This window comes from Sinocyclocheilus anshuiensis, unplaced genomic scaffold (genome assembly GCF_001515605.1).
Source record: "Sinocyclocheilus anshuiensis isolate Anshui unplaced genomic scaffold, SAMN03320099.WGS_v1.1 scaffold260, whole genome shotgun sequence".
Classification (NCBI taxonomy): domain Eukaryota; kingdom Metazoa; phylum Chordata; class Actinopteri; order Cypriniformes; family Cyprinidae; genus Sinocyclocheilus; species Sinocyclocheilus anshuiensis.
Window position 1 is genome coordinate 2,471,867 of NW_015557134.1, and position 12,947 is coordinate 2,484,813.

Here is a 12,947-nt window from a genome sequence, read left to right on the forward strand (position 1 = left end):
AGGTGCGCTTGTATCAAATGAAAAACAATCTGAAATAATTAATAAAATAATTAATAACATTATATATTTAGACAAAACATATTTAATACCTGGAAAACAAGGGATGACTGATAAGTATATCCTTTATTTAGCGACTTACCATTTTAAAAACACAGCTACTTAAAAATTAACCTTAGTATGCTTGTATATTAATGTTATACCAAATGTCAAAAATCAAAATCCAAAAAAAAAAAAAAATATCAATATCTAAATTTATGAGTGAACCCAAGACTGCTAAATGCTAATTATCTTATTGGCTGTGTGAGCAAACTACATTTCCCACCATCCTCTGTGTCAGCAGGAGAATGATAAAATACACAGGTAAATCATCCATTAGCTATGAATAATCTGCTGTAAATGAAGTTGAAAGAAAGAGAGATATGAAATTGTACAGTGTGTAGATTGTATTTAATCCAAAACCACATGCGCACGTCATGACGTATGGCGATTAATAGTTATGTCCACGTGCACCAGAACGCAGGAATTACTCGAACAAAATAGTTTCATTTATCTCCCCATAAATCATCTAAAGCGTAAAAAGGAACATAAAATCAGTACATAAAATATTTGGAGATTTCTGATAATGTCTTGCTGGGTAGAGAAATTGACATTTCTCTTCAGCTGGATCGTTGTTTGTTCTTCTTTTACGTTAGTCGAGCTAATAGACTTGTTGTATCACCCACTCGTTTTCCAGTGGAAATATCGAGTGAGTGTGAAATGAGAGGGGAAGAGATTGCTGCTGGAGATGTCGGTTCGCCAGAAGAGGGCATTCGGATGCTGTCTGACAAAGTTATGGTGCGACAGGCGGTTGTGGTTAACCACTCACAATCCTGCTGCATCTCTGTACTGTCGGGAACCGTACAGGAGAGGAGAAACATTCCCGATGGAGTAACACTTCTAAACAGTATACTATGAGCGCAGTAATTTTGGACTGGATTGAAATCTTCTAAACATCCTAATTCACAATGACATTATAATATCCACGGATTAATCTACGGTAAGCATCATCCTTTCGGGAAAGACAAGACAGTATTTGCGCAGTATGCTTCGATGGAATATACTGAGGCGGAAGGGGATTGCTGGGATTTCCATAAGTTTGATTTGTGGTAGATAACTTGGATGTGGAATCGCCCGTCTTCGGCTCAGTTTGTGACTTGAGGTATAATTTTAGGATGTAAAATGGGTTCTTTCTGTTCAAGTGGATGCTTATGATGATAATTTTGTTTTGAGGGGAATTGAAAGATATGGTCAGTGGTCAGTCAGGAGAGACTGAAGATTTCCCGCGCCTGCTCTGCGGTGGAAGACTACAGGCGGGCGCTCGTGGAAGAACCGAACCATCCGAAGAGAGCGCGTGCCATGCCGTTTCGGGTCTCGAGCGGTAGAAAGCTGTAAAACCTGTGGCCAGGGGTTGACTGAGACGCGGTGATGGGTAAGTTTGCGTATTCTCACTTGGTCCTAAGTGAACGTGGAAACCACGGTGGATGTTTTATGGGTTGATAAATTGGAGGGAAATTTCCTGTAGTTTTATTCATTTTGCAGTGTAATGTGAGCTGGCTTCAGACGGTGTGCATGCAGTAAAACTAAAGAGATTGATGTAACGTTGCTCTGACAAAGCACAAAATGTTCATGCATGTTTATGCATACATTCACTGGGTGTTCTCCTTAATTTGCATGTATCGATTTCTTGTACATTTGATAATCACACATATTTCTTGCTCACATTTGACCGTGCGTTCACTTCAGCTCACAGTGGTTTGATTCTGGTTTAGGCACAGTCAAGTGCATCCCTCTGTTCGTTTATTTGATGGTCATTTATTCAGTGTTTTATGACCTATAGGCATTGTTTGTTTTTTTTATGTTTAAGAGTATGATAACTAATATGCATAACTGATTTTTTTTATTATAATAATATCTAAATGATCACTGTACTACAGCAAAACAACATTATGTGTGAGTGGTTTATTTAATATTTTTTTCTGCTACTAATATATAATTGTAAAATATTTAAAACGAGATTCTAAAACGTTTTTATAAAAAAAAACTCGATAAAACATTATTGCTTTTATTTATGACATTATATGTAGATCATCTCAATTATAGAAATTTCATTGCAATATGTGGTTTGGACTAGGCTACTATAGGGTTTAGGGCTAATTGCTAAGCAACATATTTCTTAATCGAGAATGAATGGTCCTTATCTAAAAAGTTGAATGTCCAAACAATATATTAAATTATGTTATTATTTACTTATAAATGCTGTTGTTAGGTGCTCTTCAATTGTGATCCACCAAATGGTGCCATTCATCCATAAATCTGACAACCAATTGAGTTGAAAAGTGTGAATATTGGTAAAAATATTGGTCAGACTGATTATTGGCCTATCTCTGTTCTTCATCTCTCACTGATTTAAAGAGCAGACTGATGCCAACTCATTGATTAACACTGGAATGCTAATTGAACCTCATTTTTTGGCAGCAAGGCAATTTCTCAAGAGTGTGCCTGTGCATTATTGATAGTGAGATCGTACACAGATAGTTGATAATCTTTTGTAGATTTCAGACTTGCATGTGCTGTTGGAAAAGATGCACATTATGTGCATGCATTGTGGTATGTGTGCACATTGTTTGCAACGCAAGTGTGCATACAATGCCTGGAGCGCTTAATGAATTGTTGTTCAGTTTGCATAATTAGCTTGTTTGAGCAATTGTGTTATTTCTTCATTTTCAAAGGAAGGCGACACAACAGATTTTGTGTATTGACAGAAAACAATGAGGACACAATCAGTATGCATTGGATAAGTGTTAACAGTGTCTTTAGATATTAATCTGTTTCATTTGCATTTGGTAAAGGATGCATACTAGTTATATTCCTTGCATATTTCTCATGATTTCTAGACTCATAATTTAACTAAGAACTGTGATTAACTGTAAGCCACAGACCTTCTCATGGCCACATTAGAGTACTTGATTATAAATGTGCTTTCAATCATTTTACAGGGGCTATTTGACAGATATGTGACCTGCTCTGATTGTTATTCGTTAGCGATGTGCAGCAAGATGGCCTTCCACAGCTCGTAAAATGATGAGCTATGCTTGCTGCTTTGCGGCACTGTAGTGGGAGATTTTGACAGCAAACATAAAATAACCAACCTGGCAAAAATTTTGGAGCATCGCTGTGAAGGGTATGTAGGCCTGTGCAGAGGCAAAATCAGTTTTACCAAGAGAGGAAAAGGTGTAGTTGCATCTAAAATAAGAAAAGTGGCAGTGCAAGTTTGCTACAAATTAATTTTCATTAGACTTCTCTTGGATCATTACGTTTATCAGCATCATTTCATTAGCAATGTCATTAAGCTGATACAGTCTGATTGTCTGGATAGTATGAATAAGAGCCAGTGACGTAATTACTTTATTGTACCGCAGCCTGCTTGTGCATCAGTTGTTGGCAACTGTACACTCATGGTTATCGACACCTCTTTGCTTTGTTTTTTTAATCACTGCAGACATGCAGAAATATAAGAAGTTCCTTGCGATAAATAAGAAAATATCAAATCAAGTGGCTTTTTATTTTGGAAAGGAAAGATGGCACAAACTTTTCAAAAAACAAAACATCTCACAAATAGCCTAGACGTTTGTTAGATTTGACATGATGTGATAAGAAGAGATATGCTTTTCTAAATTAAGACAGTTATTCAGATGTTTTCTGATTATCAACTTGGTCAGTTTTATCAGCTGATTAAAACTAATTGCAAAAATGGCTAAGAAATGTGTAGTTAAATCTGAGATCTAGCATCATTTGTTGAGAAGAGGGTTTGCTATTTAGTTGTCATGTGCAGTGATTTCATCCATTTGTAGGTATAATGGAAGTAATTTTTTGAGGCCACTCTATATTATAATCATGAACAGGAGGTGTATTAATAAAGTTCATGACCATTCAAATGTTTGGTTCTGATATGCTGTTAAATAGAGTACTTTATGAATATTTTCTCCTTTTCAACCTCAGAGAACATCTGGCAGAATTACTGTAACAGTACTGATTAATCTAAACCGTTCAATTCCATGCATTTGGTTTTAAAATGTTGTTTGGATGGGTCTGAAGTCATTTTGCTTTCAGGCAAAATGGATGTTTTGATATTTCATAACCACTTTAATGAATTCTTATGACAATATTAATGTGTCATAGCCACATTCTTCATCTCGTACAGACATATAATGCCTTAGGAACTTAATTTCAAAATGTAATTTCTAGCAAGCTTTGTAAAAGTTTTTGCATCAGGGATAGAATTGAAACCCTTTTACAGCAACACAGTGTAGGCACGAAGGCCAGAAAGATGCAGCACAAATGATAAAATCCCATTACTGGAAAATGTCCAGGCTTTGGCCAAGACCTTCACAAAAAGAACATGTGTATTTTACCCAGACCTCTAACCTCTTGAGCCAATGTTTAGTCGGGAATTTACTGCTGATATAATGCCTCGCTTCACCCCCCACCTCCCCCATTTATTTTGACTATAACAACACCTAGGCTTTCCTTTGTGTATTAAGGAAAGATGAACAAAGGCTGATAGCAGAGTCACTGAGCAGCCAGGCAAATATAACTGATTTGGTTGACTGACAATCATTTAGATTATAATTAGGGACTGATAGGATGAATGAGGAATATCTCTCAGGACATTTCCTTTCATACTGTAGTGGGCTTGTGTCCAAGCTCATTGGAGGACTGGCTTGCTCTGATAGCATGTTTGCCATTGCCAGAGAGAAGAATTAAACAACATAGCATGACTGGATTGATTTGCACAATCACCACTGTTAATTGAGTCCTGTGTGGTATCATATTGCTGTATAAATGTAATACTTCAAGGGTTTATAATCACAGAACAATTACAATATTTCTTCTCTCATTAGTCGCCTTAATCTCTGCTTTGTAACTGCTCAATAATTAGGGCAGGGTATTGTCAACTACCTCACAATATGATGCACATCATTTTGCACATTTCACGATTCAACACATTGCAATGCATCACAGCTCCCTAATAGGATCATGATTGAATTTGCGCCAAAAAAGTGAGAGAGATGCTCTGTCAGGGAGAGTGCATATGCTGTTTCAAATGTGTTTCAAACTCTCTTGCTGTTTGATTTACTTTTGCCCACTATTGTGACTAATACTGTATGTACTAATTGAATACAAGTTTAATTAAATAAATCCCTTTTTAAGTAGCACGATTTAGGTAAAACCCTATTAATTTGTGTATTTGTATAATCAGGAAGTAAGTAGTGTTTTCTTTTTCCATTTTAGGCTTTGCCATGAGGCACCGCTGGTTCATGGTGCCACTGCTAATGCAGGCATGGCTGTCTGCCACCCCTTGCTCTGGTGAGCGTCCTTGCCCTCGGAGCTGTCGATGCGATGGCAAAATTGTATACTGTGAGTCTAGCGCATTCCGTGATGTTCCCAAGAACCTCTCAGGCGGCTGTCAAGGCCTGTCTCTGCGGTATAACAGCTTAGCAAGCCTGAAGGCAGGCCAATTTGTTGGCCTCAACCAGCTCATTTGGCTGTACCTGGACCACAACTACATTGCCAATGTGGATGCACGTGCTTTTCAAGGGATACGGAGGCTCAAAGAGCTAATATTGAGCTCCAACAAGATCACACTGCTACATAACACCACATTTCACCTGGTACCAAACTTGAGGAATCTGGACCTTTCCTATAACAAGCTACAAGCTCTACAACCAGGGCAGTTCCAGGGACTGCGCAAGCTACTCAGCTTGCACATGCGCTCCAACTCCCTTAAGAATCTTCCCTCTCGCCTTTTTCAAGACTGCCGTAATCTTGAATTCCTTGACCTTGGCTACAACCGACTGCGCAGCATTACTCGCAATTCAATGTCCGGCCTGATGAAGCTAACTGAGCTGCATATTGAGCATAACCAGTTCTCTAAAATCAACTTTTTCAACTTTCCACGCTTCTATAACTTGCGTGCTCTTTACCTACAGTGGAACCGCATTAGGACCATGAGTGAAGGCCTTACATGGACCTGGACATCATTGCAGAAGCTAGACCTTTCAGGAAATGACCTTCAGGAGATCGATGCAGAGGTGTACCGGGCCATGCCGAATCTGCAGACGCTTAACCTGGATTCAAACAAGCTTGTCAATGTGTCTCAAGAAGCTGTGGATGCCTGGACCTCTCTGACAGCAATTAGTCTGGCAGGAAACATGTGGGACTGTGGACCAGTTGTGTGCCCACTGGTGGCCTGGCTGAGAACCTTCCGTGGAAACAAAGAAATTAATATGATTTGTGCATCACCCAAAGAAGTCCAAGGGGAGAAGGTTATGGATGCTGTTGACGCCAATGGGGTTTGTAGGGTTGCCCCTGCTATGCCATCAACTGTAATTGTTCCCTCTACCCCTTTTATCACCTTTGCCCAGACCCCAGCCAGCTCTTTCATCCCGACTCTAAAATCTGGAGACAGCAGAAGGGGCCAGGGGACATCCTTGGAAGATACCACCTCTTCTGCACCTTCTCAGCCCGCTGTCCCACCACCTGAGCAAGACTTTGAACCCGTATCATTCCACAAGATAGTGGCAGGAAGTGTTGCCCTCTTCCTGTCAGTTGCCATGATCCTCCTCGTAATTTATGTGTCATGGAAGCGCTATCCAAGCAGTGTTAAGCAGCTACAGGAAAACTCGGCTGCTGCTCGCAAACGTCGGAAAAAGTCACGGGAGACAGAGCGCACACTCAGCACACCATTGCAGGAGTACTATGTGGACTACAAGCCTAATAACACAGAGGGCACGGATGTGCTGGTCAATGGTACCGGGCCATGCACCTACACCATCTCTGGCTCCAGAGAATGTGAGGTAAGACTCCACAAAGCTTATTATTCATCGGATTTGGTGTAAAACAAGGTACATTTTGTTACTGCTTTTAAGAAGGTCCTTCACTTCTTGTGCTGTTTTGATGCCTTTTTTTGGAGATTGTTATTGTTGGATAAAAGTATGTGTGGTAGGGATATGTTTTTGGCAGGGATATTTTAGGAATGACATGTTTTTTAAATGTTTTTGGCACATTGTGTGGTTTGTTTAACCCTGGATGAGGTGTGAATTTACAATTGCATATTGATTTGTTAGTGCATATTTAATAATTCCTGTTAATCCAGTTGACTTTAGTCTTTTAGGAGCAGTTGTATTTTGGGGTGTGGTAGGACATTGTATTTTTACACTGATACGTCTACCTGCAATATCTTTTTCTACCTGTGAGGCATCTACTTGAAGGTGATAGGATGGTTTTTAATATGCTTTGTCATGCAGGCTCTTGCTTGTTCTTTTATCCCAAAGAGATTTATGATTCTTTGAAAATTTTAGTTACAGTAATCACAGGATGACAAACTTCCTCTACTATTTATTTGTCCTCATTAACATATGTACGCTCAGCGATTCCCAAGACCGTAATGAAATGGTTTTGTCTATGGGGAACTTCAAACACATCCTGTTAATGAAAACACCTTCTAACCATCCTTCTAATCCTGACTCTTTTACACTTATTGGTTCTTTCAATACTGTTTGATCCTTACACATAGTGTGAAACAGCGCAAAGTGTAGTGTGAAACACAATGGCTCTCTCTATTTTCACTCTTCTTTTCCTAGTGATCTTCCTGGGGCTATGAGAATGTCTTTAATGACACCCCCACTTTATCCTCCAAGGGCTCTTTTTTGACTTCTTCCTTGAGTATCGCTTCATACCTTTTTTTTTTAGCCTCTTATCTTTGCTTCACACTCATCCTTCCCTCTTGAATCATCTTTCCCTCATTTTAGATCATCCTCTTTTATACTTCACCACAATCTACAGTTCCAATTTACAAAATACTAATTTTCCCAGTTTGCCACTCAGGACTCCGCTGATATCGTGTGTTGACAGCTGGGGTCAATTGCCACTTTTTAAGGAGTCGATTTTGTGCGTGGTTTGTACATGGCTATATTTACATTTGTTCATGCTTTTCCCAAGAGGCAGGTGCTACCTTTACTCCTTCGGACTAAGAAACCTGTCAGTAGTGCAGTAAGGTGTCATTAGAGGCAGACACTGCCTCTGGCAGGGCCATAATAGGGCATATATGCTGGTGGCAAGCAAGACAGGGCTGAGTGAAACAAGAAAGGCAGGAAGGCATGCTAGACAGGTAAACAGGTATGACAAATCAGATCACAGGAAGAGAAGACTATAAAGGTGGGTAAGAACACAAAGGCACACACAGAATGACATCCTGACAGCGATGTTGACCTCTGCATATGGGTCCCTGCCCATTCTCTGATCTACCACCTCAGAGCATTTTTTGAGAGATCAGAGGTGCACATCAGAGGTCCAGCAGATTGGCATGTTTTTCTCTTGTGACTTCCCCAAGTCAAGGAACAAACTTTTTTCATTATTACGTGCAAATCCCTAAGTCTCTTGCACAAAACGTGTCCCTTTTTTCCATTGTGATGATAGGTCTTGACAGCACAAAAGAACAACTGAAAAAGAAAACAGTTTTTCTTACGGTGTGCTTGACCAAAGGGTCAAGGTTTGGCTTGTTAGCATGACTTTATTAGCCCTTGTTAGCAGATCCCATAACTTTACCCTCTGGCAGTAAAATTAATTTTGTCCATTGACAGTTATTTCAAAATAATACCTTGCTAACTATTGCTTAGGGTGAACCTGTCAAGTCCGTAATCGTCAAAAGGCCTCACATCGAGTGCACTTACTTGACCTGTTTCCATAATGTTTTCCATTAATAGTCTATAATTCTATTAATAGTCTATAATTCTGAATTGTTTGCCTCCTTTTTTCCCCTGCCATCCTCCATACCACAGCATTGCTGCATCAACACTAATGTGGTTTGGCTTCCCTCCCGTGCAGCAAAGCGCACGTCACCCATGATTGATGAGTTCTATTCTCTCTCCTGCGATTTGGTATTCCACACGCGCACCTGATTTACGGGCTTTTCACATCAAGCCAAAAGACTAGATTCAAACACACAGTTCAGATTGCTCCTGTCTTGAAAACCAGTGTTCTCCTCATGCCTTACATCCCTTCTGTTGTGAATCACAAATGGCATAAAGGTGTGGAAGAGACTGCTAAGAGGGATTGTCCTCTGACCTCACCTTGAAAGCGGTTCTCTGTTAAACTGAAATACGATTTGGCCATCTTTCATCGTAAAATATAATGCCAAGATCTAATGTCTTCTTCGATCGATTTAGATCAACTGAGGGTCTTTATCGTCAGAACTCATAAAGGCTCAACTGCGGATGAAGTGCACATTCAATCCATTTATTTAGGTGATGAACTTTATTTTACTGAGCAGTCATCATGCTATAGCAGACTAGAACTGTACAGTTGTTGTTGTTTTTTTTGCTACTGTAGTCATGATTTATTCATTTTGATTAATAAAACATACTTTAAAATTACATGATTGTACTAAAAACACACACACAGCTTAATATTTGACCTTTATAAAAGTTGTCACAGTTTTCCATTTCCAGTATTTATTATTGTAGTTGTTGGGAGATGTCACAAAACCCATCAGTTATCTTTACATTGCAGCTTATACCTCATTACATGTTCTCATAAAACATAAAATACTCACAAAAGTGCAGGAACGAGGGTGTCACTCTGCCAGGCCCATTGGGGCTATCGTGTGTGTATATGTGTTGGTCATGGAGGCTCTGAAATCAAGCGTGTTTTTACAAGGCTCGAAATTGCGACCATTTTGGTCGCATATGCTCCCGAAATTTAATCTGTGCGACCTCAAAATATATTTGGGAGCATTTGTGCGAGTGCATATAATTGTTGTCGTGCGACCTGTTTTAATTTCTCTAAAAACGTTCAGAGTATGTGCCTTCTGAGTGTTGATACGGTGACCTGTCTGCCGTTCTATGAAACGTTAGGCTACATAACAAAATTAAACTTCATCTTTACATTTTTAACTTTAATGCAGATTTTAGATTGGTTAATATTAGCTGTCAATCACTCAGTCACTGCTTTCCGCTGTCAGGTGACAGTGAGCTAACTACCGCGGGGAATGTAAAGGGCTGAAGAAGAGAGAAAATGAAAAGAACACTGACAGATTTCTTTTGTAAACCACCTAAAGTTACAAATAATGGTGCTGGTGATAGCGATCATGTGGTGAATGTTGATCCACCAGCCGAATAGAAGGCGTACAGTTTTCGGAGAAAGTGGTTGAAAGACTTCTAGTGGCACCGCTATGAAAATGGTTCTATGCACTGCGTTCACTGTAAAGCCTGTGGGACAGAGTTTGCAGGTAACAGCGTTCGCCACCGAATCTACATATTTCGTAATTGTTGTTTTCCGACATGTGGTTTGACATTATCGAGTGTATTGCAAAATCCAAACAAAACACACCTACAGAGAGTGCACGCATACATGACGTGAAGTCTATTAGGTTAGATTAGTGCGCGTGCGCATTTAGAGTGCGTTCTTTCAGCCCTTTCTTTTTCTCGCGGTAGTTAGCGGAAAGCAGTGACTGAGAGATTGACAGCTAATATTAACCAATACAAAATCTGCATTAAAGTTAAGAATGTAAGGATAAAATCTGTTAATATTTAATTTGTAGTTGTGGTGCTCCTAAATTTTTGGTGAGTGCTCCTAAATTTTTGCTGGTGCTCCTAACATTTTGAAGTTGGGAGCACCAGTGCTACCAAGTAAAAAAGTTAATTTCGAGCCCTGTTTTAAGGTGCCTCATTCAATATTAATTATTTTTAGTTGTGAGCAATTAGGACAGTACCATCACATTTTGTCATATCGTACATTATGTTGCTGTCACATTTGCATTAAAAGCTTAACCTGTCAGCCCGTGATGTGTTTTATGGATTTAAAATTGCTCTAATTGCTTTTGTAGAAATAAAAAAGAACAAGAAATTTGCTTCATGTAACAGTGAAAGGCCTACAACAAGGGCATTAATCATCATTAGACTCAACCAATTTTAGTTAATAAATTGGTGTTGAACAGTACCTTTGACCCCAGCAAATAATGAAAATGGACTAATCCCCCACCTCCCCCCAAACAGACAAAAGTGCCTGTTGGAGATTAACGTTTGGACCACAAATCTGGTTAGCAGTTCAGAATGGGCTCATGAATTAAAAACTGGACAATTGGACTAAAATAGAGAAGGAAAGGTGAAGTAGGAGAAATGCACACACAATTAAGTTAATTCTGCTTGCTGATCGAAAAAGCTAACTTTCTTTCTTCAGCAATCAGGGTCACGGATAAAAATGTTTTTCAGTTCAGCATTAAACATGGGAAATGAGAAATAATCACTTAAATAGCATGTCAGTAGTGATCGTTTATTTAAAAAGGGAAAGAACATACAGCTACCTGTAATCATGACAAAAAAAAAATTATATCAAAGCACATTTTTTATGTTTTAATTAAATTTCTTTTTCTATTCTGTTTATCTACATATTTTTATTTGAAATTGTCACTGGACCACTTTTTTCTCCTTTTGTAAGAAGATTTCTCTGTATGTTTCAATTATAGATGCATTCTTCTAATTTCAGTTGATAGCATACATCCTGAAATACAATCAGGAGTATTAATTGCACATCTAGCACATTTCTCTTTGATTAGAGGACAGTTTAAATATAGTGGCACAGCTTAGCCCTCTCTCTCCTACTGCACATGAACATTACTAATTGAGTCTAGCAGAAAAAGGCAAGCATCTTCTCTGATAGTAAAAGAAGTGAGAGATGGGATGAGAAAGAATCTAGAAGAACAGATCCATCTCACTGTGACCTGAGAGTCACAGCCCATTTAATTTAGCACCAATCATGCTTTTTAATGTCTGCAGAGTACATTATAATTTATTGGGATTATCATAAGCTTGAGCCTGCAGCCTGGCACAAGGGCATTTCAGCCTCCCCCTGCAGAATGACTTTCTGATAGCAAGTCTTGATGTCAATCATCATGAAACGGCTAACCATGCCTTTTCTTCAACCCTTCTGATTTTTTGTCCCAGCATCTTCAGGTTGGCAAAGCTTTGGCACCTGATAAATATTTATGCCCATCAGTGCCTGTAATTTTTGGCCAAGGATCCTGCATAGTGAGCAGGGCTGAAGGGTCCTCATCGTTTGCTTCATCGAGCAGGGAGGAGGAACAGAACCGATGAGGGCTCTCGCTGCAAAAGTGGCCCCTCATGAAAACAGTGCCATTGAGAAGTGAGAGTGTTTTTTTGGGTGGGGGTATTTGGGATTGTGAGAGAGGGTTGTTTTGTGTCCCAGATGGCCTCTTGTAACTCAGTGTTATGAAAAACAGAGTTGGAGTGATTTAGTTCTTAATTGGATTGCATGGGGGCTGGTCCAAGTCGTCTGTTTAAAACATAGATGTTGTTTGGAGGCTTTTGTAAATGACAGTCTAGTGGAGTGCAAGCACCCTTGGCCGAAAAGTGACAGTAATTCAATGGTTCATTCACATTTAAACTCCCACAAATCTCTTTAGCATGCTTTACTGGATTTGTGACATGTGCAAACATCACGTATTCCGCTGGTACATAGTTAATGTCAACAGTTCATGCTAAATGTCCAAGATATCAGCTGTGCAAGCTTCTGTATTTAATTGGCTTTGTACTGTACTCTGTACAATAAAGTTTAATCACAAGGAAGAAAATACGTTTTTAATTATTGCAACTTGTTTTTGTCGTGTCATTAATTTATTACCTTTTTTTTTTTGGAAGGTGGACGTATGACAAAAATTTTATGTCATGTTTGAGACATTTCGTAGAGTGGTGGTTTTGTGTCTATATTGGTGAATTTCAATAAGCTAAATATTTAAGTGAAAGATAATTCAAGGATGTGCAGTGTATCTGTAACATTGTTTATTGGATTTTTATTTCAAATAATATTAGATATTAGATATGTATATATAT

The 12,947-nt window shown here is 39.0% G+C and overlaps 1 protein-coding gene across 1 annotated transcript in view; it reads left to right on the plus strand.

Annotated features, from left to right (window-relative positions):
- Positions 1-873: 873 nt before the first annotated feature.
- The window catches only part of LOC107678044 (leucine-rich repeat transmembrane neuronal protein 4-like), a 115,509-nt gene continuing 103,435 nt past the window's right edge, over positions 874-12,947 (plus strand). The window contains exons 1-2 of the mRNA XM_016473157.1: positions 874-1,468; positions 5,332-6,896. Coding sequence (XP_016328643.1) covers positions 1,465-1,468; positions 5,332-6,896 — 1,569 coding nt within the window. The 5' untranslated portion in view covers positions 874-1,464. The remainder of the gene's footprint in view (positions 1,469-5,331; positions 6,897-12,947) is intronic.